Genomic DNA, 27,745 nt, shown 5'->3' on the forward strand with positions numbered 1-27,745 from the left:
TCAATCCACAGAGAAAATAATCCATGCGTAGAATATAGAGAATTGAATGTTGTGAAGTGTACTGCTACATAGAATAAAATATCTGTAATATAGTAGAATAAATAGAAGGTGAATAAACCACAAAATCCAAAAGATACCTGAGGTGCCATCTTGCCTGGCAACGAGTCCAATGCAAAGGTGCCATTTGTTCTGTGACAAAATGGGAAATATGAAAACAATGGTATGTGTCAGTGTGTTTGATGTTGGCGTAAGTTTGCTGTCATATTTATGAAGAAACTGTCTTTCCTGCCTTTTGGGTGTTGTTTTTGTATTGTCCTTTCCTGGCAAAATAAAAAAATCGGTGATTTTATGTCGATCCCCTATTAATTTTGTACTGTTATGTGAAATACAAAAACACTGGGAATTTTGTAATATGTTCCCATGGCTTCATTGTTTAAATTGGAGACTGAGAAAGTGAGTTGTCTGAAATCACACAGTTAATTCGCAGGAGAGCATGGACATGACACTACAGTTTCCTAACTAGCAGTATGTTTTTTCTTTTCACTGTTGTATTAGATCATATGTACCTAAAAGTGAGATCACTGCTTTGCAATTATTTAGGTGCTCTATACTACTATGAGAGTTTGCTGTGATCGTGGCGTACTCAAAAGCTCTAAAAACTCTAACATTTACCCTTTATTTGAGAAAATTCAGAAGTGAACTTGCTTCCTGATATATCTTTTTATATATTTAGATCATGCATTTAGATTAGCCTTGTTAACATTGGCTATCAATAGAGTTTAGACATTGCCTTACTTTGCTCCGATTTGTACATCTGTATTTTTCCAGTATCTTCTTTTACTAGAAAAAATTAGGGGCCTGTGCACGAGTTAGCCAGTAATATTAATAGAAGCACAATAAGTAGGGATTTGAGTGGAATCAAGACTTTAATGTTAAATGGTCCTGGGTTGTGGTACTAAGACTTAGACAGGACAGAAGTGTGTATCCCATGGACCCTTGGAGTGGGTATCCCGTGGAGGCGTCAGATGCATGCCCAGGAATTTCAAAAGGAAGGGAGCATGGCTGGAAGTTATTTGGATTGCAGGGCAGGCACCAAGAGCAGACAGAAGGCTGAGAAGAGCACAGACAGGAAGGGGCAAGCAAGCTGGGTCAGAGTCTGGCGGCTGACAAAGAGAAGGAGGAGAATACAGCCTGAGTGTGAGCCCCAGAATTAAGAAATCTAGGAGAGAAGCCCGGAGAATGTGTAAGGAGGGAGTCTGGCCCTGGAGAACCTGACCAGCAGAGACCACACAGCCTGGCCACGGGTATGGGCAGTGGCAGCAGCAGCCAGAATGACCTCACTACCCAGCCCAGGTGATCAGAGGCAAAGCATCCTGGGAGGAATGTAGGTCAGACAGCCAGGTGCTTCCAGATAGGATCTTGGTTTCTTAGGTTATTCTTCCTAGATGTCTACCTTATTTTTCCTTAAGATTAAAGCTCCCCTCCCTGTTTATAGGTCAGTCGTCTGTAGAAACTAATTATTAGACCAAATAAATGAACAGTGAGCTAATGGCTATTCAGAACCCACCGAATTAAGCACTCTTCACTTGAAATTCCATCTGCCATTAGGTACTCTTAGCTGATGATGGGACTTTCTGCATATGAATTCCACTGTTGCCCATACCTAATGTAATCAGTGAAGAGATGGCCTCATAATGAAGCAAGTCCCCCACCCTTCCCCCACAGCTCCACCCCCAATCCCGCTTCTGTCTCTGTTGTCTTACCCCCTCAAGTCCCATTTCCAGCCTCCTTTGTCACCTTCAGTGAGAGCCACCAGATGGAGTAGCAGCCTGACACTCCTTTGTACACCAGGCCCTTGAATAGAATTTAATAATTAGTGACATTCACAAGCTGTCATGGGGGGGCAATCGACAAGGCGTCCACACTATCAACTCAATGGTCCCAAGGCTCAGGGTGCCAATGCCTTTCCAAGGGCCTTAGAGGGAACTTAGAATAGAAGGTGATGTTGGAGACATCTGACGGACCCCCTACCAGGCTGAGATACTTTTATGTACCTCAGGTCATCTCAACTTCACGACAATCCTAGAAGTGGATTTTTAAATTCCTCTTATGTAGATAGGGAAACAGAGGCTCAGAGATGTTCAAGTATTTTGCCCAAGTTTACAAAGCAAGTTAAGTATCGGAGCTGAGATTAAAATCCAAATTTGTCCAGCTTCAAAATCCATGCTCTTTCCACTACCCCTTGATGTTCCCAGAAAATATAGTAAATTATCTCATTTAAGTTCTCACATAAATAAAATGTGATTACTGTCTCTTCCCTTTTAGTTCTGCTTTCATGTAAGATTCTAGAAAAAAATTTCATTTTCCGGACTTGGCTTAAAATGGCAAATGTTAAATTCCTTTGATCTTCACACTCTACTTTTGGTTCCTTGTTTTCTTAGAGGGAATGGTGACTACTAGCCTGTTTTACATGGGGTATTTTGACCATGTGACTGCCTTAAAAATTGATCAGAAGCCATATTTTAAGGTAAACACCCACTCTTTGGACACTCAGGACTTTTGATGTATTAAAATGAAATTGGAAGATGAGCTAGTTGGCTGTCACATGTCACTTTTGTAAAAATCTTTTTTGTTTGTTTGTTTTGATTGAAGTTCTATTACCTGAGAACTTCTGTCTGCAGCTTATATAATATGAACTGTTTTCATTTAATCATAGACTCATGAACACAAACTAGAATAGGGACAGGTTAAGACAAGGCAGGAAGCAGGGGACAGAAGGACCCTAATGTGAACTGGGTTCGGAGTTTTCCAAATTGGAAAACTTGGCCTCCGTGGATGGGGAGGGGAGATAAAGCCTCCCCTTGTTATAAAAGCTGCTGCCCCTTGTTTTTATAAATCACCAACAATGAGGATTAAACATTTGTAAAGGACAGAAAACTCATTTGGTAGTACAATATCATAACCTGAGTTTTCATTTTATTAGTAATGCCATTTCAGGGGAGTTCTGTGTCCTGTAAATCAATCATGGGGATAAATGTGGAAATTCGTTAACAAAAATACAAATGGAATTGGTTTAGAAGCCGCCATGGGTGTCAGTCATGGATATTTTTTTAACTGGGCTGATAGCATGGTATTTGGTGTTAGTGGTGTGTCACTTGGTGTCACTGGCCCTCGTTAGGGGAATCCAAGCATTCGTCGGCAATTCAACTTGCAATTTTGAAGTTTTACTTTGCGAAGTCTGTGGCACAGTGGAATATATCTCAAATAGTAGGCTCTGATTGCCAGGCATTGTGGGACAACCTCAGGATGATTTTAGAGGGGGAAAATGACCTCTCTTCCCTCGCAATATCTTAATAATAATGTACTCAGAAGCATGCATTCACCTCCCCCGGGTTAACTATGTAATGATCATTATTCTTTCAATGTTTTACATTAATCTCCATGTTTTCTATTAGTGCTAGCTGCTGCTTATGTTTCGCAATGCCACAATCAGGGTATTTTTGATATGTCATATTACCCTAATCGCCAAGAAGGATGCTCCAAACTGATTAATTCCAGAATGATTAAAACATCCTATGCAGTTCATTTATTGTTGCTGCAGTTAATTGAATATGTGCTGATTCAAAGGTACCCTGATTATTTCCTAAGATATGTATTTCTCACCAGGCAGATGAGCCGTGCATGGTCTCTCACTGGCTACATGGGGTGGCAGCCTGCACCGTCACATGCAGAGAGGGTAGGCACTTGTGAGGGCTCTCAGTAAACTCACCACCTGTCCGACGTGCGCCTGCTTCCCCTGGCCCTCAGCGGACCACCTCCTGCCCAGCACAAGAGGGTCTGCTGAGGCCAGGACTGAGAGCAGCGCTTTTCCTGTGCGGCATGCAGCTTGCTTTCTACTCTAGGAGGAGGGGGCAGGAAGGGGAACGCCAAAGGACGCTGCAGCTCTGAGTGGCTAACTTGCGCTTTGTGGACTATCTGAATACTCAAGAGTGGATTTCAAGAGAGGAGAAGGTGGCTCCGGAATTAAAGAGCTGCTTGGCAACTGGTCGGGCAGCAGTGCTAATCCCAGTGTCACCACTCGTTAGTGCTCTTCCTCAGTCTCCTTTCACACCTGTCCAAGTGACTGCAGAATCCCTGCGAGAGGGGTCTGTGTCAGAGAGAGAAAGGGAGAGAGAGAGAAAAAACAACTGGACAAAATTCAGGCCGAGTCCAGCCTTAGTTCAGCTTTCTTCCACTGTAGAGAGTGACCCCAGCGCAGCTCTGCAGGGGGTCAGAGACTGAAGTGGCCTCAAGTGGCCACACCACTTCTCAGCCATGTCAAGTCTTTGGCCTCTCAGTCCCATAGGGAGTGACGACTACAGGGCAGACCTCGGCGGCTGGGAGCTTCTGTCGGACATGGCTCTGTCCGTGAACCCGGTAGGTACCTTGCCCCCTGACACCTAAATCAGACCTGCTGCTCAGTATTGTCTGTCTCCCGTGTAAATGTCTGTCTCCCCAATTTGCGTGGAGTCTTGAGGGCAGGAATTATGTTGTCTTCAGTGTCTTTAAATCCTCCTTCTTGGCACCATCCTGAGCACAGTGTGAGCTCAATCAGGATTTGTTGTCTAAAGAAATAAATGGGAGAACTGATGAATAGGCAGAGGGGTGAATGAATACGATCCTATTACCCTTGTCATGACTACCTTACAATGTATGTCCCAGTGGGTCTCTAATTGTTTGTTTTCCCATCCCATCTAGACATGTAACCCTGAGAGAAAGAGGCCATGTCTCATAGTTATTTGTATTACCAACCCCCTCATGCCTCACACCGTTCTAGGCACAGAGGAAATCCGCGCCACTTAATTCTAAAGCACTTGTGGGGTGGGGGTGGGGCACTTGTGGCTACAATGTAGTTGTATTGCAGTGAAAACAGCTGTGGGACAGGGCTAGCTGAGTTTACAGGACTAGCAACTCCATATGAATGCTGGATTCCAGTATTTTCTTAAAAAGAAAAAGGAATCTGAACACTTCCTGTAGATGCATATTTATTTGACAACCCTTGTCTGTAGAGTTTTCCCAATCCTGAGTGCTACTGACCCTAATAAGTCATTATTAGATTTGCTGCAATGCCCCAGAGTCCACGACTCTTTCTATTTTGACAACATTTCCCCCATAAGGAAATGGATATTTATAATACCAGGTGTAGAGATGGTATTTGCAGTTGGCAAGAGTGAGTTAGATCTTACCTTGAAGAGATGAGAAGACTAGACTTAATAATAAAGAAGTAAGGAGAGCAACAGGACGAGGGGGTGATAACCTGACGCATTGTATGGGGCTTTGTGGGTTACGAAGCGCATTCACATTGCTTATTCCATTTGCTGCTCACAGAAACCCTGTGAGATTTGAAAGGAGTAGGTATTATTATTGTTGTTGTTATTTTATTTTATTCTATTTTATTTTACAGTTGGGAAATGCAGAACTTAGAGGGGTAAAGTTACTGAGTCCTGCTACCAAGCAGTAAGGCTGGGACTCCCATCTAACTTGTTAGACTCATAGGCAAGTGTTCTTGCTGTGTCTGCATATTGTTGATATTTTTCCTCGTTAATTAACATGTACGTGTTTGTTTGGGCAAAGGAGAACAAAGACCTTTTCCTGAGTGTGGCCTATACATTTTTAGCCCAGGCAGCAATGCTGATACAATGCAACAATGATATCAAAGATTGAAGTCTTTGCTATAATCATTTTGACCTTTGGGGAAGGTATTTGTTAGAAGTTCAAGAATTGTCTTAGAAAATATAGTTCCTGGAGCATTGAGCAATGGAATGAGATTTTATTTGCTGTTAAGAATAATCATTTCAGTCCTATAATCCCTTAATATGTTAAACTAGTATCTCCCAGTGTATGTTCTGCAAACACTTGTTCTGTGGAATGGTAATAATTGTTAATCGTGGGGGTGGGGTGACACGAAAATGAAAAACCCAAGAATTCAGTGGTCAAGAAAGTTGGGAACATGCTGCACTAAATCAATTCAATAGATGTCTCAGAGCCTTTAATTTGCATCATGGGTCTCCAAGAAGGCAATGGATTTCAGCATTTCCCACACTCATTCAGACATGGAACCTTTCATTTTGCAGATCTAGTGTCCATGGGATGGTGCCCTTTGTAGCACTTACCACAGTCACAGTTGTACATTAACTGTGTGATTCTTCATATCTTCCTTCCTTTTGAGTGTTGGGCAAACTCCATGAGGGAGGAAACCATGTTTCCCTTTACTTCCCATTGTATCTGTGCCTAGTACAAGTCTGGTGGTATAGTCCTTGGCCCTCCAAAAATATTTGTTGAATGAATGAGTGAATGAATGAATGAACAAACTGTGCTAGGCCAAACCACCTAGGGTTCCCTATTTACAATGTACTTACAATGTGTTCTTTACAATGTTTGCCCAGCCAACTTTTTTAGCCTTTCTTTCTGCTGTTCTTTCTACCCAGTATTGGAATATGATTGCTCTTGGAAGGTGACTGTGTAATTTGTCTTCCAAACTGGGACGTTTTTGAAGAGGAAAGGGGACACTGTAATTAATTACACCAGGATAACCCAGGCTGGATGGCCCCGCATTGTTTGTGACTCTTTCTCAGCCTGCCTCCCCCACTAAGGATTTTATGTTCCTGGGAGCAGGGGCCTTTACATTCAGTAAACATTGGCTGAAATGTATGTATGGACAGTCGTGACTTTCATACTAATTTGAGATTTGCCGATGATTTTAGCACGTATTTTTTTTAATGTTGAGGAAAACTGAAGCCATACTCTATCCCCCATTTCCCCAAATATAGTAATGCTTCATACTGCAGTGTATCAGAGTAACTAAGGGGTTAGGGCTTAAATGCCCTTGCCAGAGGCCTAGTATGTGGCCTGTGTGGCAGTGCTGTCTGTATAGGGCTGGCCTTTCATCTCCCAAGGTAGTGAGTCAGAGAGACCAAATGTTCTCCTTACCAGAACTGGAGGGAGGTAGAAGTGATCAGGTTGCAATCCTGGAAAGGATGAAGGTATGGAGAGTGTCAGGAATGTTTGGGGGATGCCCATAACCTGCGCAGGTGACATCAGGCCCCACAGACCTTTCTCCAGGTGGCCGTCCCACTCTCAGGTCCCTTGCCATGCACTGCCTTATCGCTGGGGTCTCACTTTGGTGTTTGGCTTCTTGTTTTCCCTGACTGTAGAACCCCTGGAAGAAAGGGCCACCTGCCAGACATGGAGTGAGTCCTCAGCACATCCCTGCTAGTTGCTTGAATTTTGATCTATTAGGAAGGCATCCCATTGGGAAAGATGGCTCATGGATTCACTTTGTGTATTTCTGAGATTCTTTGTAAGTGCCAAGGCAAGCATGCAGTTTATGCAGGAGTTTTACCCTTAGTGTCTTGGATAAGAATTGTGGGCATCTGGTTAGACTCCTAAGTTCAAAGACAACTTAATTTAATCATCGAAGTGTTTCCCATAGGCCTCATCTTTTAAAAATCTCTGATGATGAGTAACATCATAGACTATGTCAGAAGGTGAAAGGGGCCTTAAAGGTCAGAAAGTTGAGCTCCTTGTCTGGATAACGAGCATACTGAAGCCCGGACAATAGGGGAGGGTGGCTCAGTTGTCCCCACAGCAAAATCTGACAGAACAAGTCATTCTCCTTCTGCAACTTGCACTGTAGTCTTACTGCTTCGTTAAAGTAAAACAGAACTGGCCATTTGCAGATACTTACTGCTTTGTATTTAATAGGAACAAAAAAAAACCACATTGATAGCTATTTTTATTTCCTTTGCAATTTTTCCTACACGGTAAAATATTATGCAATAAGCTTCTCTGAGAATAACTAGATTGTGCTTAATTTTTTGTTGTTTGTTTATTTTGTTTTAGGTAAGCCTTGCTAGTGATCCAAGCTGTGTTGAAGAAATCTTACGGGTGAGTTTAAACCTTTATTTCTCTGCCTTTTAATAATGAAGCAATCTATCTGCATAAGCTGTTTAAAGTAATTACTGTTCTGTTTCCACGAGTATCACTTCAAGACCCTTCTGCACATACCTCCTGTGTCATTTCTTACCTGTCATCTCTGCCCTCTTTAATCAAGCTGGTCTCCTAATCTCACCAAACTTCTGTTCCATGCTTGCCTCCTCCGGGGTCTTTCTTTTGCAGTCTGGATGGACTCACCACCTTTTGAGGAAACTTTCCCCATTCAAGCATCCTGCTCTAAATGCTTGTTTTACTGTCTTCTGGAATCTCGAGTCAACTTCACCACTGCCTCCCACTACATTGTGGATGGTACATGGTTATAGACATTGTAGCCTATTACGAGGGCATGAGATGTGGAAGGGTGGAGGAGAGGGGCGGGGGAGAGACTTGGGACTGGTGGTGGGAAATGTTACGAATGGGAGTGAATTTGTACATGAGAAAGGCATGGAGGCAGCACAAAGTTGCAAAAGGTGGCAATAACCTCTGCCAATGGGAATGATTAAACCAAATGGAAAAACCAAAGCCAAGCCAGAAAAATGTATCTCCTGACTCTGACTGTTGGTATCATAAGGCAACACGAAGAACTTATGAGCAACAGGAGTCATTGGAGGGAGGTCCAGTCCTGCCTGTACCATTTGTCACTTCTGTGGACAGACGACTTTATCTTTCTGACTCTCCCTTCCTTGTCTGTAAAAGAGGGCAATAATACCTGTCCTGATTCCCTTAAAAGCTGCCAAGTGGCATATAACTGCTTGTTATGATGATAAATGAAGATCAGGATGAACATGAGAAAACCATGCAGGCTTTCTATTGGGGAAAGAAAATAACCTGTGTGCCAGTCAAAATTCCTGCACCCCCTTTCCTCACTTACCAAAGCCACTCCAACTCCCCCTGGTAAGTGCCTTCTCAGCAGCCCAGTGTGTGAAGCAAACCCTGTGAAAATGCAGCCAAAGGAGTAATAAAAAGCAGCAAGCTGTTTACCATCAAATTGACTGGCCGCGTGATTTTACCTGTTGTGGATATTCGTGTACCTTTTCAGCTCAAGAACACTGTTGTTGACTTAGAAAGGAGTCCTGGCACCCTAACCAGAGATAAGACTATCTGAATTAGGGATATACCCACTACTTTTGTAAGATAATAGCCCTGGAATCCCTCAGTCGTCTCTCCCTGGTGTCCAAGGATCCGGGTGTGGGACGAATGACTGTTGTGAAATCCACAAGTGTGATGCATCCTGAGCACCCAGTTCCTTGCTCCTTCTATTGGGTGGAGAAAGTTCTGATATACAAATACACCAAATCCTTGCTAGTGTGTCGGCTGCCTTCCTTAAAGAAATATCTGACCCTAGTCTCTATGAGTATAGTCGTCTTGTTTTTCCAGATGATGTCAGTGGTCTTTGGTTGACTCCCAAAGGAATGTCGGATCCATTTCCAAATCACCCCCTAATTGTCACCATTGCCAATCTCTACTTAAGAGAAGCCTGGTGTCTAGGTGGCTCACACAGTGACTAAGCGAGGGGAGCAGATGCACACCTGTCAGGGGCTGGCGACTCCAGTCTGCTGGAGAGGCCACTTAGAGAAACACCAGAATGTCACTTACTCATGGAAAGAAAAGAAGCAGGTATATATTATATTGTATTGTATTATATTATATTATACTTATTTTAATGTAAGACTGGGTCTTATATTAACTTTTGCTCCAAAAGACACATTAGAGCTGATGGTCCGGCTAGGTCTTATTTTCGGGGAAACACGGTATGTGTTTTCATCTAGAAAACAGAGGATAACTATTCACCCTTGCATGCCACCACCCAGCTACAGAGAAGGAAGCTCTAAAGTGTAGACACTGTTTGTGTATGTGACGTGGAGAGCTCAGTCTGTTTGCTCTCCCAACTTTCCCAGCCTCCTTGATTCCCCCTTTTTGCCTTTACAGCACCGCACGCAAATGCACACAAACACTTCATCTCACATAGGGACAGATTTCTTTTATTAACCAAGGACAACACAGCTGACCCCTCCCCACTCTCGGCCCCTCAGTACCCTGGCAATGAAAATACTTTCGTCTAATACATTTTATTTTGGCCCCCTGATTCAAAATGCTGTTCAAATCCAAACTAGTCAGGTTTCTTTGAAAGTTCTTCTCACCATTTCTCTGATAATGGGCTCAGCTCCCCTTCAGACCAGCACAACCTTATTTCCCTGTAGCACATGACTGCCTTTCAAAGCACTTGAACTTCATTATCTTATTTTGATAAAAAGAAATGTGGTAGTTCCCTGTTATTTCAGGAAGTTGAGGCCCAGAGAGGTTATAAGTGACTGGCAAACAAAGGCAAGGCTAACATATGGCAAAAGCAGAAATAGAACCTGGTCTTCGTTTTGTACTACGCCTAAATGTCAACCATCCTATAACAAACCTACAGTAAGAATCTTTTGATTATAAAAATTGCTTCAATTCTACTTCTGAGAATATATCCAAAGAAAAAAAAAACACACTAACTCAAAAAGATGGTTGCACCCCTATGTTCATAGCAGCGCTATTCACAATAGCCAAGACATGGAAACAACCTAAGTAGCCATCGATGGATGAATGGATAAAGAAATGGTGGTGTCTATATAGAATATTATTCAGACATAAAAAATGAGGAAATCCTACCATTTGTGACAATATGGATGGGCCTTGAAGAAGATAAATACTGTATGATCTCACTTATATGTGGAGTCTTAGAAAAAAGCAAAATCATAGAAAAAGACATTTGACTTGTGTTTACCAAAGGCATAGGGTGGGGGAGGGGAAATTGTAGGAAGGTGGTCAAGAGGTACAGACTTCCAGTTATAAGATAAATGAGTACTAGGATGGAACGTAAACATGATGGCTACAGTTACCCCTACTGTATGACATATAAAAAAGTTGTTAAGAGAGTAAATCATATGAGTTCTCATCACACGGAGGATTTTTTTTCCCTTTTTTCTTTCTTTTCTTTTTATTGTATCTATATGAGAAGATGGATGTTAATTGGACCTATTGTAGTAATCATTTCACAGTATTATTACATCAAACCATGATGCTGTCTGCCTTGAACGTATACAGTGATGTATGTCAATTATTTCTCAATAAAACTGGAAAAAGTAAGACCTGTAAAAAAAGATTTGCTTCAGATACTGGCTGACTTACTTCTAGAAGTTTTAATTAAGAGCACCAGCAAAGCAACATAATTCGAGTAGGTCTTGGGAATGAATTCTTTCTTCTTCATATTTTTCAAATCTCATTTCAAATAATAAAATAACACCAATAACAAGTTACTGCTCCGAATAAAAGAAATAACAACAGTAACGTGCCACTTACTATATGTATGCCAGGAAGAGTGCTTAAGCACATTATGTCATTTCCTCTTCATAACAGCCCTAAGGATTGTATTATTCATCACATTTTACAAAACAGGAAAGAGGAAAACCCAGAGAGGTTAAGGAATTTGCCTACAGGGCTGTGACAATGTCATGTTATCCATTCCTCTGTTCCTGTTTCTTTACCTGAATCCATCCTTAATTCACAGGCTCCAGTCCACTTTATAATTAATATTATAGTGATATCAACGAACAGTTTATTTCAGCTTTTGTGGTTTCCTTCACTTGTCCAAATTCAATTATGTCAAAATAATTTCAAATAGCTTTTCAAACAAAACAGAATTCACCAGCCTACAGCACTTTTCTGCCAAACTGTCCTTCTCCCAGAGTAAGTTGTATAAGTTCAGGTGTTTTTGCTGCTTGTCAAGTACATTATTGCTTATTATAAATTTTACAAATCAGAAGCGTAAAGGCAGCCATCTGTGCAGTGCAGCCCAGCCTGTGTACCTGCTTCCGTCAGCATGCCAATTTCTCTTTAGAATCAAGCTACCCTCAAGTACAAACAGAAATGAAAAATAATAACAATTCTGGGCTCAATGATGGCGTTTTGCAGTTACAATTCATCTATCATATGAGGGATCCCTAAGCCGCTCATATGTAATAATATGGGCGGCAGCGGCAGCTTCTTTTCTGAGCTCCACAGGGTTTTATGGGTCCTAGAGTAATCATTTCTGGAAGAGTAAAGCTGAGGAGAGCAGCATGCACTAAGCGCTACGAGCTAAGGATGGATGTTCAATGATTATTTGTTCCGCAGTAGTATAATTTATTTGTTCCTAGCAAGAATTTACTTTAAAATATCAATAAGCTATCAATTAAATCCTTCCTAGAGTCAAAAATGCAGATGTAGTGCTTCTCGTAGCTCTGATGCTGAACAGATTGTGTTTCCTACCAAAGTACCTTTAGTAGTTGATCGTTTCATAGGCAAACATCTGTAAGGGTAATTCACTGTTTATGAGGGATGCTGAATTTGCTAGCTAGGATTTAGGGAGCTTGATTTGATAAACTATCTCTTACAGATCTCTCCCTGCCATATGGATCAGGTTGGTAAACACTGACATGGGCACCTCTTTCTGATGACAGCATGATCTGTGTTTACAGCATTCTAAATTATGGCAATTCTTATTAGGTCTGTGTTTAAGTTAACAGTTTTAGCGTGGTGAAAAAAAATGTACCAAATAATTACAGGACGACCATGTACAGTACTTACTATGTTTTTTACTTTTAAAGGGGAAACAAATGAAAAAGCTCATCTTAAGAGTGAGAAAAAAATGGATCAGGGAGCAAAATTGGTCAGACAATTATGTCTGAAAGGAAATTTGATTGTATTATCATAACTGTGAGGCATAATCAAGCACCTTTCAGTAGAATTTCTTTGATAAATTTAACCAATAATTAGGTAATTGATTTTATATTCTGTCAAATTAATGTATAAATAATGTTCCAATTGGAATCACACAAGTGATTTTCTATAAAGCTGTCTTAAGTACTATTCCTTCTGGAATGTTTCAAAAAGCATCTATCCTAGTCTGGTGTGGACTTTTAAAATTATAATTTCTTGAAATAGCAATACAGTGTTCCATCCAAGAAAGACAACAATTGCTAAATATAATTTAGACTATAATTAATGTTAACATTGATGGAGCCAAATAAATGAACTAACTAATGATTGCACCCTCTGCTATTCTGATGACTAGCTTTTACCTAATGACATTGGAAAATATGTAAATTTGTCAACAGGTGAAAATGCCCTTGACTGGGTAAATTATGTGGAATATTACCTTTTCTGAAGCTAATTCAAAGCTTTAATGGACTTAATATGTGGTACACATATGTGAGGTGAGCTATTCATGGAACCAAATTAGCCCATAAGAGATATTACCCATTATTTGCTTCCCACTCATCATTTCCTCTTTTCTCAAACACAAACCAACCCAGAAGAAAGATGCTAAATTTAATTATAGCAACTATTATGTGAACCATATAGGTAAGCCATCCAGTGTGCTTCCAAATGCACTTAGAGCCTGTCAAGCAGTTTAAATATTTTCATGTGGAATCTGGGGGTTTGCATCTAGTATATGATGTGAATTTTAAGTGATTATACAGACGTCATTGGGAAAATGAGTAATGTGAGTAACGAGGTGACTGGCCCAGTGAATCATGGGAACCTGTCAGACAGGGGACATGTCAGGGAAGAGATGATGTCAAGTACTCTTAACTTAGTAACTCAGCATTTAACTGCCCAGGGAGTGAGCAAGAGTAGGCCCTTTAAAATAGCCGAGTAATACCTTGAGTCCCCATATATATTAAGTGGGCTATAAAAATAAGTCTGTTTTCTGTCAACCTGTTTCTTTTTGTGAATATAGTGATTTATTATTTTCTATCGAATTGAATGAAAGCAGGTGAGAATTTAAGCCACGTGTAGAATTTACACCTGCTTTCTGTATCTTGGGTGTAGAGAGAGGGTAACAAAACAATGTATTAGTTTGCCAAAAAGCAGTCTAGGCTTATCTGAAAGAAGTAATAGCTTCCAACTGTTGTTTGAGAAGTACCCTTTTTGTCTTGTCTGTGCTAGTCTAGGTACTGCAAGGACATTAACCATTCCGTTTGCATCTGTGTAAAGGTAAAACCAGGGTCTCTGGAAAATGCATTGAGAAAGTAACCTCTCACAATCAATTTGGTAGGCATCTTCCAATTTTGAAATGAAAGGATAAGTCAAGGCTTGTCCCTGCTCTTGTTAATCACCGAAAACATTACGGAGAATGAGAGTAAGAAATGTAAAGTGCATAACTGATCTAACCAGAAGACATCCATAAGCCTAAATCACAATTTATTTTGTGAAGGTCAAACAGGCAGGGAATTATCCCAAAGATGGTTCTCGTGGTCATGAATCTGGGCACAGCTGATGAAGCATGGATTTGCAGGATAAGTGACACACCATGAAAAGAAAAACAATATTGGACTAACGGAAATGGGTGTGAAGGTTTGCGATGGGAGCTTCTGTGGACCAAGTCTGGGACAGACATATCTTGAAAAGTGGGAAAGGCAGGATTCAATGAGACATTACTTAACTAAGCCGCATTTGTGGAAAGAACTTTGTTGCTGAGGCAAGATGAAAGAGTGAGATGCTGCTTTTGAGCAGTCTGCAGGGCTGTTGTCTCTTGGTGAGACATAAATAAAGGCCAAAGCAATTGGTCACACACTCTGATGTTCAGAAGAGAATTCCTGCTAGTCTTAGATTAAGCCACAGCCCCCACACCCACAAGACATCTTGCAAATAACTGGTCCAGGAAAGCTCTTGTCACTAAAAAGTTAGTAATAATAATAATAATAAAGGAATCATCATAAGAGCTTTGCAAAAATACACCCAAAAAAAGCATATAAAAAAATGTAACAGGAAAAAGTATAGCTAGGGAACAAATTAAATCTGTGACCAACATAGTTGCATGTATTGTTTTTTAAAAAAAAGAAGCAATTTTATCTAAAAAACAAGAGCCAAAGCAATGGTAGAAGAGTTTAGAGGTGCTATTTAAAAAGTAGATAAATCAAGAGCTGTAAGATGATGAATTATGAACAGAAAATAATCAGAATTAGCACTTTTAAGATCTGTTTGTTACTAAGTAAAAGAGCAACAGCAATACATAGGTAATTTGTTAGTTAACTTCATCAAGAAAAAAGGAAGGCAAAAGCACAAATATATAAAACAAAAAAGCAATAACCTCTCAGATACAGACAAAATTAAAATAATCATTAAGTGGCAATTTACTCACCTGTGTACAAATAAGTGTAAGCATCTAGATGAGATGGATGATTTTTCTGGTGAAATATAGTTGACTGAAACTGACTCCAGAAGAAAGAAAATCTAAATAGACTTATCATGATAGATGAAATGGACAGTAGTCCCACCCGTTAATGAAATCATCACTCCTAGATGGGGTTTCATGAGGAAAGTCAACCAAACCATTAAGAAACAATACAGCTCAATTGTTCCAGAACATAGAACAAGAAGATAAATTTGCAAAGTATTTTTTAGACAAGCCAAACTAGCACATTACACACACCAAAATCTGACAAAAACAGCATACAAAAAAGAAAATTATGGAATAACATCACTTGTGAATATTGATGCAAATTTCCTTAATGAAATACTAACAAACAGAATTAGACTGAACTTTAAGATTTAAGATTTGCACCATGACTAAGTGAGTTTTATTCCAAGAATGTAAATATGGTTTGATATTAAGAAATCAAGTAATATAATGCCTTTTTATGGACAGAATAGAAAAGAAAATATCTATGTGTACATCTTCATTGATGCTCAAAGATACTTTACAAAACTCAACCCTTATTCTTGATAAAAATAGAAATAGACGGAAACATCCTTAATGTGATACAAACATATCCATCTCAACCCAAAAGCTAGTGTCACCTTTCACAGAGAAACTCTAGAAGCATGCCCATTATAGTCAAGGGAAAAGACTAGAGGTTCTTTATCACCATCATTATGTAATATTGCTCTGGAGGTTACCCATGGCAATTAAACAAACTACAAAAATAAGATGGAGAATGTGTAAAATGATGATTATTTGTAGACTACACACGCACACAGTGTTCCTGAAAATCCCTAGATAATTAACCAAAAACACCGTTATGAGCAATACAACAATTCAGCAAAGTTTCAGTGTATAAAGTAAATATATAAAAATAGTCTGTATATGTAAATCAACCAGCTATAACATAAAATGGGCAAAAAGACTTCATCTATATCTTATGAATTTATTTGACAAGAAAGGTGCCAAAGCTATATAAACACACTAAGTGACTATGCGAGACACCAAAGAATATTTAAACAAATGGAAATGAATACCATTCTCGAATAGGAAGACAATATCACACGCATTTCTATTCTCCCTAAATTAATCTTGGATCCTTACCTCACACCATACCACAATATTATTTTCAGATGTTTTAAAGATTAAAAACAAAAAATAATAAAAGTATGGGAGAATTTTTAATTTCCAGCCTGTCTCCTGTAGGAGGCAGTCGGGAAACTTACGAGGTTCGAAGAGATTGGAGAAGATTTGAAATAGTCATTGAAAGGAAGAGAGGGGGGGACTATCTAAGGGATACAGTAAGATCATGAGTTGATACCAATGATCCAGGTCACATGGAAGACTTGAAATTTATATTGGTCTCAGTCTGTAGATTGTGTAATTTTCTCCAGCAGTGCTTAGCTCATTACCCAGAGACCATTAACTAATGGGTCAGGGAATACTGGAGGCCTCTGAGAAGTTGAATAAATTGCCTCAGATCATATCATCATGCAGCTACTAAGCGGATGAAATAGGACTGGAACTCGGGTTAGCCTGAATTGAATGTACACTCTAATAGTACTAAATAGTTGCATAGCAGTTTTTTCGTACCTGACACTGTTCTAAGGATTTCACATATAGTAACGTATATAATCAGCATACCAATGCCAGGAAGCAAGTACTATTATCATCCGCCTGATAACAGATAATGAAATGGACATACTTTGAGCTTGAGTAACTTTCCAAGTTCAACAGCTGGTGTGGCAGAGCCAAGATCTCAACCCAGGCTGTCTGGCTTCAGAATCCACGCTGTTAACCATCTCCTTTTCACTATGAGGAAATAGGGCTGAAGGAGTAGTTTTCTTTGTTTGTTCATTTGTTTGTTCGTTTGTTTGTTTGTTTGTTTGTTTGTTTGTTTGTTTCATCCAACTCAGTTCTCCAGCAGCTGCTACAGTGGTCTCTCAGAATAACCCTGGATTTTGTCCTGAAGGAGTAGGTTTTAAGGTTTTTGCAGGGCTCAGCCCCTGGCCCAATGGATAACAATGAATCGAGGGGAGATTGCTAATACCACCTGTCAAAATCAGGAAAACAGCTTACCAGATGGACCAAATCTAATAAAATGAAGTTTCATAGGAGTATAACTATATGATAATGCACTTGAGTCCACTAATGTTTGCAGCAGACAGGAAAAAAAATGAATGGAAACATACATCACTTCCCCAAACTGTATTAATAGAACACAAATATCTAGATCAGGGATCTACAAACTTTTAAAGAGCCAGATTGTAAATATATTTGGTTTTTAGGCCATATGGTCTCTGTCTCAGCTACTCAACTTTGTTTTAGCATGAAAGCATTAGTGGATAATGTGTAAAAGAATGCTTGTGACTGTGTTCCAATAAAACTTTATTGACAAAAACAGGCAGTGGGCCAGATTTGGCCTGTGAGCAGTAGTTTGCTAACCTCTGATCTAGAACTGATATCTGCTCTGTTAGACTCAGACCACATTTGGCATGTGGTATTGATTTCTGGCCAGCACATTAAAAAAATTATATTCATTAAAATGTACCCTTTTTAGTTACAGCCCTATGAGTTTTAACATATGCAGAGATCCCTATAATCACCACCTTTAAGAGAATATAAAACAATTCTAATATCCCCCCCAAAAATTCCTCATATTACCCTTTTACAGTCAGACTCTCCTCTCCAGCCCCAACGCCTAGCAAACACTGATCTGTTCTTTGTCCCTACAGTTTTGCCTATTCCAGAATATTATACAAAAATCATATAGTATGTAATCTTTCCACAGTGATTCTTTCACTCAGCATATGCCTTTGAAATTCACTCAGGTTGCTACATGTATCGATTATTCATTCTTTCTATTCCTGAGTAACATTCCATTACGTGGATGTACCACAGCTTATTGATCCAGTCACCTACTGAAGGACATTGGGTTATTTCTAGTTTGGGATGATTGTGAATAATGTTGCTATTCATAATTGTGTACCAATTTTTGTGTGCACGTATGTTTTCATTTTTCTTGGGTATATATCTAGGAGTGGGATTGCTAGATTATATGGTTAGTATATATTTAACTTTATTTAAAAACATATTGAATTGTTTTCCAGAGTGGTTGTACCATTTTTCATTCACACCAGCAATATATGAAAGATCCAGTTGTTCAGCATCCTTTCCAACATTTGATCTTATTGCTTTTTTTTTTTTTTTTGGATTTTCATATTCAGGATGTGGGTTTTTTTAATTTTATTAGTTTCAGGTGCACAAGACAAAGCAAAACTTAGACATTTATCATTTATATCCCTTACACTGTGTGAACCCCCCTGCTATTTTTTTTTTTAATTTCAGCCTTTCTAATAGATTTGTTATGGTGTATCATTGTGGTTTTAAATTGCATTTCCCAAATGACTTCTGATAATGAGCATCTTATGTGCTTATTTTCATTTTTGTATATCTTCTTTTTAAATGAAATTTATTGAGGTGACATTGGTTAGTAAAATTATATAGGTTTCAAGCATACAATTCTATAAGACATCATCTATATATTGCATTCTGTATATCTTCTTTGATGAAGTGTTTGTTGAAATCTTGTGCCCGTTTTAAAAATCAGGTTGTTACCTTATTGTTGAATTTTGAGAGTTCTTTATATATTCTGGATATATGTCTTTGGTCAGTTATGTGATTTGCAAGTGTTTTCTCCCAGACTGTGTCTTGTCTTTTCATTTCCTTGATGGTGTTTTTCTAAGTACGAAAAGTTCTTAATTTGATGAAGTCAAAATTATCATTTTTTTTCTTTTGTGGATTGTGACAGACGTGTGACCAAAGTGTGATCAAAAGTATCAAGTCTTAAGAATTTGTTATCTAACCCAAGGTCATAAAAATTTTCTCCCATGTTTTGTTCTAAGAGTTTCATCGTTTCGTGTTTTACATTTAGGTCTTTGATCTGGTTTGAATTAATTTTGGTATATGGTGTGAGGTGTAAGATGAAGCTTATTGTGTTCATTATGTTCTTGGGCCATTTGTTGCAAAGACTACTTTTGTCATTGGAATTGATTTTGCATTTTTGTGAAAAATGTAGATTGACCTTACTGATGTGAGTTTGTTTCTGCACTCTGTAGTTTATTTCATTGGTCCATGTCCCTGGCCTTTCACCAATACCATAATGGCTTGAATACTGTACCTTTATAGTATGTCTTAAAATAAAATAATGTGACTCTTCCAACTTTTTTTCCTAAACTGGTTTGGCTGTTCTAGTTCCCTTTCCATTCCATACAAACTTATTGTCTATATTTGCAAAGAATCCTGCTTGAATCCTGGTTAGTATTACATTATATCTATAGATCGATTTGGGGGAAATTGACACCTTTACCTTGTTCTTTCAATTCATGAACGCGGTGTGCCTCTCCATTTATTTAGGTTGGCCACTCTGTTTTTAGAGAGACATTGATAATCTATCATTACATCATGGGGGAAATCCAAACTGCTAGAAAAAAGCTATATGAACAAAGTTATCCATTACAACATTTTTTTTGTAATAGCAAAAAAATGCTACTATATATCCAACAATAGGGGAATAGTTAAGTAAATTCTGATTTATACATTCAGAAAAATAATTAGCCATCAAAAAATGGCTTTGAGTATGATGTAGTGACATGGAAAAAAATAACAAATGTTATAATGTTAAGCAAAATAACCAGAATATAGCAATTTATGTACTTAATTTTTATAGCTATATAAAAATATGAATAGAAAAGAACCTAAAGAAGAATACTCTGGAATAATAGTTCTTAGTTTATTAGAGTGACAGGATTATGGATGATGTTTTTTCCTTTTCTAAATTTTCTCAATTTCTATAATTTACATTACTTTCATAAAAATTTTTTTAAATTTTATTTTATTAAATTTATTGGGGTGACAATTGTTAGTAAAATTACATAGATTTCAGGTGTACAATTCTGTATTACATCATCTATAAATCCCATTGTGTGTTCATCACCCAGAGTCAGTTCTCCTTCCATCACCATATATTCGATCCCCCTTACCCTCATCTCCCACCCCCCACCCCCCACCCCCCTTAAGAGGGATGCTGCTGAACTGAAATGCATTTAGCGAAGAATAAGCAGGATAGTGAGTAGATTTAAAATCAGAGTGGCTGAAGAGAAAGGCCAAGCAGAAGAAAATTGAACTAGAAGAGGAAGCAGGCCATGACTGCCCACAGGACTTAGAAGTAAGGCTCAGAAGCTGGATTTAGTCTGGGAGGCCTCAAAGGGTGGAACTGGTCCCCTGAGGAGCAATTACAGGGGGATAAGTATTTGAGCAATAAAAGGAAGAATGTTCTAGGGAGACGTCCTCGTTAAGGAAGTAGAGCTTGGCTCTTCTCACCTGCTGAACGTTCTTGAGGAACTTAACCATCCTGGATCTCCTTTACACAATCGGGATAATACTGCCTGATTTTCTGGATTAGTGGGAGGATTGAGTGAGCTGATGTATGTGAAGCCCCTAGAATGGTGTTTGGAACACTCAATAAATATGAAATCCTTCCTCCCCTCCCCCCCGTTCTAACTGGTGGATCTAAGGATAGAAAGGAGGTGAGGTCTCTGGCAGCAAAGATATTCAAGCAGAGGTACTGTGTTTCCCCAGCACCTGGACGATAAACTCCAAAATCCTTATCTTAGCAGTCAAGGCCCTTCCTGTATACCGTTTCTTGTGCCTACTTTATGTCTTTCCACTTTTCCCTGCCATGTGTCCTTTTCTCTATCCTCTCAGAGACTTCTTTCCTTTCCTCAAATACGCCATCCTCCCCCTGCCCCCACCCTGCCTCTTTGTGTTGGCTCGTCCCTCTGCCTGGAACCCCATCAATTCTTACCTGCCTGGAGAACTTCTGTTCATACACAGAGATCACATCTTCTCTGAAGCCCTAATACTATTCGAATGAAATGAATTTCTCTCCTTCTGGGTCCCCTTAGTGCTTTTTGTACATCTACACTTGTCACCTCTGTATGTTAGGGGGTGCTGCCTGAAAGCAGAGTCTGTGTCAGACTCATCTCTCTGGCCCTTTGTCCAAGCCCAGAAGACACACACACACACACACACACACACACACACACACACACACAGATGACAAGTGTAGGTGTATAAAAAGTGCATAGAGTAGGTGCATTGTATTTGTTGCATGACTTAAATTTGTAGAGGAATGGTGAATGAAAATGAACTTACAGTGGTATTTCCACCCATGGTAAAACAATGATTTGTTTTTCCATGAAGATATTGTAAGTTAATAAGCAGATAATAGCGTTCAGCGAGTGGAATAGTTGTACAAATATTAGGCATTATAATGAGTACATTTCTTATTTCTCCAAATAATATATTTAGCACCACTTTTTGTGCTGTTTTTCCATTGCCAATTATTATTTAATATCATAGCACTAGCCTATTTTTAATATTGCTCCTCAAAGGACAATAATGTTGGCATTATCTCTTTAAACAAGGCATTGATTAAAGGCAAAACTGGGGCCCCATATGCTACTATACTTGCAGAGAGGAGAGACCATTCGAATCTCTCAACTAATGTTAAAGGGGCTGATTTGGTCCTATTCACTCTGCTTATTATCATTGTGGTCACAAGAACAAAGCTTCCACGAGATGTGTTCCTTCCTGCAGAGTGAGCTTTCTAGAATTGTTTGTGGCTCAAAGCCTGTGTGTTGTCTCCATGAAACACTCTCAGTCTTGCAGCAAAAATTGTGTCAAAGCAGAGCATTCCCCCACATCCTCCATTCCTGGGATGACCACGCTACATGCACAGACTCATCTGGTTCTCCCCCTGCAATTCAAATATTGTGGCCTCTTTCCTGTTGTTTAACCCAGGAGCCCCCAACACAGCATTGCACACTCAGTACTTTTGATACAAAAGTGATGGTTGTCTGAACTGGAAGCTCCCACCCCCCATATTGTCAGAGCTTGGCCTGTTACAGAGCAAAGGACACAGAGCACCAACCTTTGGAAAAACTGGGATTTAGGAAAAAGCAGTATGTCAGTAACACCGGTCTGGGCATGCAGGTAGCCTCAAAACCAATCCCATCCCTTCCGCTACCTTATTTTGTGACCCTCAGCTGGTCCCTTAACCACTGTATGCTTCAGGTTTGCCATCTGTAAAATTAAAGTGTGGGCTAGTTTGCACTGTCCAATACAGTAACAATAGCCACATGTGGCTGCTTATTTCATTTTAAATTAATTAAACTTTAATAAAGTTCAGTTCCTCAGTCCACTGGGCACATTTCAAGTGTGCAGTAGCCACATGTTGCCAGTGACAGTCATTGGACAGTACAAAATACAATATTTCCATCATTGTGCAAAGTTCTAGTGAACAGAATTGCCCCTAGTTTCTCTCTTAAGATCCGCTCTACTCATAGGTCTTCATTCTGAGTCTTATCATTAAATAAAACCAAATATAGTTTTATGTTCTTGACTATGTACTCTTGACCATGTTTAAAGTATATCTGAATAATTTATTTCCATCCAGAGGCTTCTGCAGAGTCTATTGGTCAAATGCTACTGTAACTCTGAGCAGTGCACCTACTAGATAAAAAAAGAACTGAAAATCAGGCCAAGTAAGTTGAAAGTGATAAAGTGAATGTTCCCACAAAGGAGAGAAGAGGAGAGAAATTTAAGACACATACACCTGGCTCGGTGGGCAGTGCAGGGATGTACCCACCTCCACTCCTGGCCTTGGGTGCCCTAGGAGTGGTCATGCCTTCATCCTCAGGCTCTGAGAAGGACAGGGTACATGAGACCCTGGAAGGGTCCTTTCCAGAAAAAAAAAACATACTATAAAAACCAAGAATTGATTCCTATCCTTCCCTCCCTCTCTTTCCCTTTCCGTTTCCTACCCTCTAAGACGCATCATTTAAGGAAGGAGCTCATGATAACCAGTACTTCCTGGGGGGAAAGGGTACGCACCCAGGCGTTGATCTCCTAGGGTCACAAGACACCCGAGGCCTGGATTATTAACCTTTAAATGGTCTGAGTCCTGTGAACAGCCATTCATTGGATGGTATTGTGGTGACAAGGCACATTTAATAAATCTAGCCCTCTCTTTCGAGGTGGGCTTATTTTCTTTGATTTGCCATTCTGGTTGTGTGACGCGTACACATGACAATGAATTAAGAAAGTGGCCTTAGTAAGGGCTGTGGTTTCAAACTGATGAGAAAGTAGCCCCTAAAACCACCCAAATAAAATATGACTGGCGTACAGAAAGCCTGGTTCCTGCTACGTGTTGGGCAGTGTTCTCTGTACTGAGCCCTTCTGTATGAGGCATGGTGGTAGCTGAAGTCCTTGATCTGCCCCAGGATGTCTGCATGATTTTGGCCAGTGAGTGCTCTTCTTGGAGACTCAGGTAATTTGATCTGTGAAATGAGAATCAGAAAAACTGCTTCCCTGGACTCTCGAGTGGGTGAAATACGGTCACATAAATGAAACAGTCAGTGAATTCTAACCCCTAAGTACATGCAAGCTTCCATTGGATTTTATTGGGGGTCTTATTGTTGCTCAGCCATTCCAAATATTTTCGAAGTGTGACTTTGAATTCCGTGTTTCAACCCTTCAAAGACTCCCAGTCTGGTTCAGCTGGGGAGTTTAAATTGCTCCTGCAACAGTTTGCTTAATTATTAAAAACGTAAGCCCTTTTCATGTGTTTAATACACGGGAAGGCTTTCTTTTTTCCTTTTTCATTTTTGACCACTCCGTGGTTCATAAGGCACTTTGCAGCTTTTCAAAATGTCACATTTGTTTAATTAGCCCAGAGACCCTGCCATGTTGATTTCTGTCAGCTGTATAACAGTCTCTGTGGGTAGCTCGCAAATTGCTGACCAGGATTTTTAAAAATGACTTTGCACATTTCCTTTCCTTTTCAAAGCAAATGAAGGAGAGGCTAGATGAGCAACAGCCAGTGAAGGGAGGGGCAGTGTGCTGTTCCATTGGAGGAAAATGTGACTAGAGTCTAGTATAAAATCACTAGATGACAATTGACTTTTGGACAAGATTTACAAATCAGAAGCCCAGGCCTGAGGGAGGCAGGTTTATGGGAGAGAGTTCACTGGGTTCTCTTTACCTCCAGCCCGTTTGCTTACTAGAACCTTTTCAGCAAAGGTTTGCTATTGTTCTCTGTGAATCTTCTCTTTGGTGCTTTACTAAATTTATAACAGGGAGTAAATGAACCGAGGTGGTTATCCCAAGAGACGGCATAGGCTAAAAACAGATGTGGGTTTAAAGAGGATTTCTAGACATCCATGGGTACTAGATTCCCACGGGGTTATTAGGGAAGCTTTGGGTGGGGTGCAGTTGGCAGGCATCCCTTTCTCGGGATGAGCAAATGCTTTAGAGTACAGGTATGGGTGCCTCAAAGATGTCAATGGGAAACTCTTAATAAAAGACACTTTAATAATAGACTCCAAGTGCAATTATTACCTTTTTATTAAAACAAAGAAAAAAAAAGTCGGGTGGTGAAATGCAAGAATCGCATTGGATTTCTGTTTAGCAAATATTTAGTATATAGTGTCTCCATGATAGGCTTTCCATACATGTGTACTATCAGTAGTTATTCCTAGCTTACACTGTTTGGCAAGCAGCTGTTTTCACCAAGGTAGACAAGGAGCTGCCTTGCTGATTTTAACACAGGATTGAAGCTTTATAACCACACCGCCTGCCCCCTAGAGTGTTTATATTGAGTTGAGAATGTTCTCTTACTCCACTAGTCAGACATCCTTTTAGAAAAAGCTATGGCTCTCACTTGTGCCAATCCTTTGCTACTCTTGGTAGGGAATAAATAAGCGATTTATTTCCCATTATTTGAAGTAATTGCAGGGGGGAAAAACTAATCTGGAGAGAGAGCAACTGTCTAGTCATTCAGGAATACTCTGCCTCTTGGGGGCATAGAATATTTGCAGGCAAACAAATAAAGAAACAAAAACTCTTAGACACAGACAACAGTTTACTGGTTACCAGAGGATAAGGGGGGAAGAGATGGTAGAAGAGTTGGTAAAGGGGCTCAAGTATATGGTGACAGAAGGAGAACTGACTCTGGGTGGTGAACACACAATGTGATATACAGATGATGTATTACAGAATTATACACTTAAAACCTGTGTAATTTTACTAACCATTGCCACCCAAATAAATTTAATTTTTTTAAAAAAGAATATTTGGAGGGGAACTTTTTGAATCAGTTTCACTGGGGCTTAGTTGTGGCTTTGATTTTGTTAAATTCAGGCTACTGCAAAGATTTTGATGCCTCTGTTGGTTTATTTTTATTTGTATTGGAGGAGGACTGGTGTTCAGTAGTTAGATTGACATCTTGTGATCAATTTGTTAGTTAATGTCACGTGACTGGGACAAACCAGTTATCTTTCATCCCCCTGGTGCTGTGATTGTATGATTGTAAGACTGAAATAGCTGTTTCGGAGGAAAGACAAGTCCATGCAAATCACATTGGCCAGAGTTTCAGCTGTATTAGTGGCCTGGTGCCTTATTTTTACTGAGCTCAGAAATAATGAGAGAGCAAAGTTACAGCCAAGTTGTTCACTGGAGGCCTCTTTCCATGAAAATAGATATTACTTCTTTTTTCCTCAGCAATTGAGCCTTTGTTCCTTCTCAAAGCAGTTGCCATGAACTCCTCATTACCATTTTTCTTAATGTGATAAGTGTAAACTACATGAAAGCTATCATGTTAGACAAGCTACAGCAGCCTTAGAAATGGCATACTAACGCCTTGTGTAAGTCTTTGAAAAGGCTTAGACTGGGGATTGCCAGAAATGTATCATGCTGCCTCCCTTAGCCTGGAGTTGTCATTCTCTAGTGCCTTTCACTTACAGCATAAGCTGGCTTTCTAAATGACTGCTGTGTGGCTGCGTGTACGCTGTGTATCTGTCCAGCAGTGTGAGATCGATAAATCCCTTTGGTAATTTCTGGAACAGGATAACAAATTGCATGTTACTCAAAACAAGAAAAAAACGACTCTGGCAGGTGTATTTTAGTTCTCCTTTTCAATGATAACTAGTAATTGTCATTATTTTACACCCACTCCAATTACGAATACTCTAGCTACCTAGAACCTAGCCTCACTCTGTGCCCGAACCTGGTCCAGCCGCCCAGCTCTTAGATGTCTTGCGGAGATTAGACACTAAGTAAATGTTTTTGAATTAATGAAATTAAATGTAGATCAGTAAAAATGGTACTAAGGGAGAAGCCAATGAAGGTGTGCAAGTTTTATTAATTTGGTTTAGCTGACCTGGAGCTAAAGGAGTAATTGGAGGTGAACCCGTAAAGAAATATGTCATGCTATGAGGATATAACACGTCATTCCATCCAATAAAGTGGCTCTGAAAGAAAAACAAAACATGCCTATAATATTATGAAAGCCTGGGGAATTGTTTCAAGTCAGTGTATTTTAAATGATGGTCATTTGGATAGAGTTGATGTCAAAATAATTTGAAACAGAAGAGCTCAAAACTCAACAGCAAAGTTAAAATCATTTTTGAAAAGAGTAACGGTGTCAAAATGCGTTTTGAGGGAAGGAAACAAGTTCAAGGGTTAGAAAAATAAGAAATGGCCTTTGGGAAACCTTAGAATCTTCTGGTGCCTGAACTGGACCAATGAGCAGAAGCCTTCTACCTAGGTTCCCTTTTTGGTCCTGATCTTTGCGAAACATCAATGGCCAGTTCTTATATTTCTTACCTTTGAACTTGTGCTAATTTTGCCTTCTCCAAAGAAGGTGACTTCCCTCTAACAACGTTTCTTAGTGGGGTAACCAATCTTCTGTTCCGATTGATTTGACTAATTGAGAAGACTGTACTGATAAGGATTGAAACATACTAGGTAATCATCTGTTGGGGAGTCAAACCGCATTAGTAAGATGGGCTGTGGCCTCAGATTGGGGCTGCTGACTGTGTGCAGAACTCAGTGGGTCTGGTTGAATTCTGCCCAGTATGTTGCTATGGTGATCTGTCTCCCTGTTGCTGCCTGTGGAGATGTTTCACTGTAGAGTCTGAGTGGAGGGTGCCCGAGGAGTAACTCGTTCAGAAGAAGTTGCATGGCTAAGCCTTATACATGGCCATAAACACCACCATTTTTATTCAGTGGATGAGATAGAATTGATTGCATCTGGAAATGGCAACAAGATGGATTGATTGACCGAATGAGCCCATGGTGAAGCTGCAGAGTCACTGATCACCATATTCCCTGTTTGTAAATTAGAATTAGGCTCTTTTAAAGTGGACCCCTGGTTGGGGGCTGCCAGGATAAAGGCGGCCAGTGTGAGCTGGATGTTTTGCATGTACAATCTTGGGGCCGATGGAGAAAATCTCCAGATCCCCTGAAACAACTGCCAGCACTACAGAGTTTTGAATAAAGCAGTCAATTATTTATTTGAAGAAACATGGCCATGGTTTTTGTACCATGTCAATGAAATCATAACTTAGTGTTCGACACTTTGAAAAGATTTAGCCTTTTTTTGCGTGTGGCGGATTGCATTTTGTGTTGGCCCATTGTTGGGAA

The 27,745-nt window shown here is 39.7% G+C and overlaps 1 protein-coding gene across 8 annotated transcripts in view; it reads left to right on the forward strand.

The window, feature by feature from the left end:
- AFF2 (ALF transcription elongation factor 2) overlaps positions 1 to 27,745 on the forward strand; it is a 477,377-nt gene that overhangs the window by 281,696 nt on the left and 167,936 nt on the right. For all 8 annotated transcript variants that reach the window (XM_074323510.2, XM_074323511.2, XM_074323508.2 and 5 more), the window contains one exon: positions 7,882 to 7,926. In XM_074323510.2, coding sequence (XP_074179611.1) covers positions 7,882 to 7,926 — 45 coding nt within the window. The remainder of the gene's footprint in view (positions 1 to 7,881; positions 7,927 to 27,745) is intronic.

Source organism: Rhinolophus sinicus, chromosome 18 (assembly GCF_057876585.1).
Source record: "Rhinolophus sinicus isolate RSI-liver-muscle chromosome 18, RSI-T2T, whole genome shotgun sequence".
Taxonomy (NCBI): Eukaryota; Metazoa; Chordata; class Mammalia; order Chiroptera; family Rhinolophidae; genus Rhinolophus; species Rhinolophus sinicus.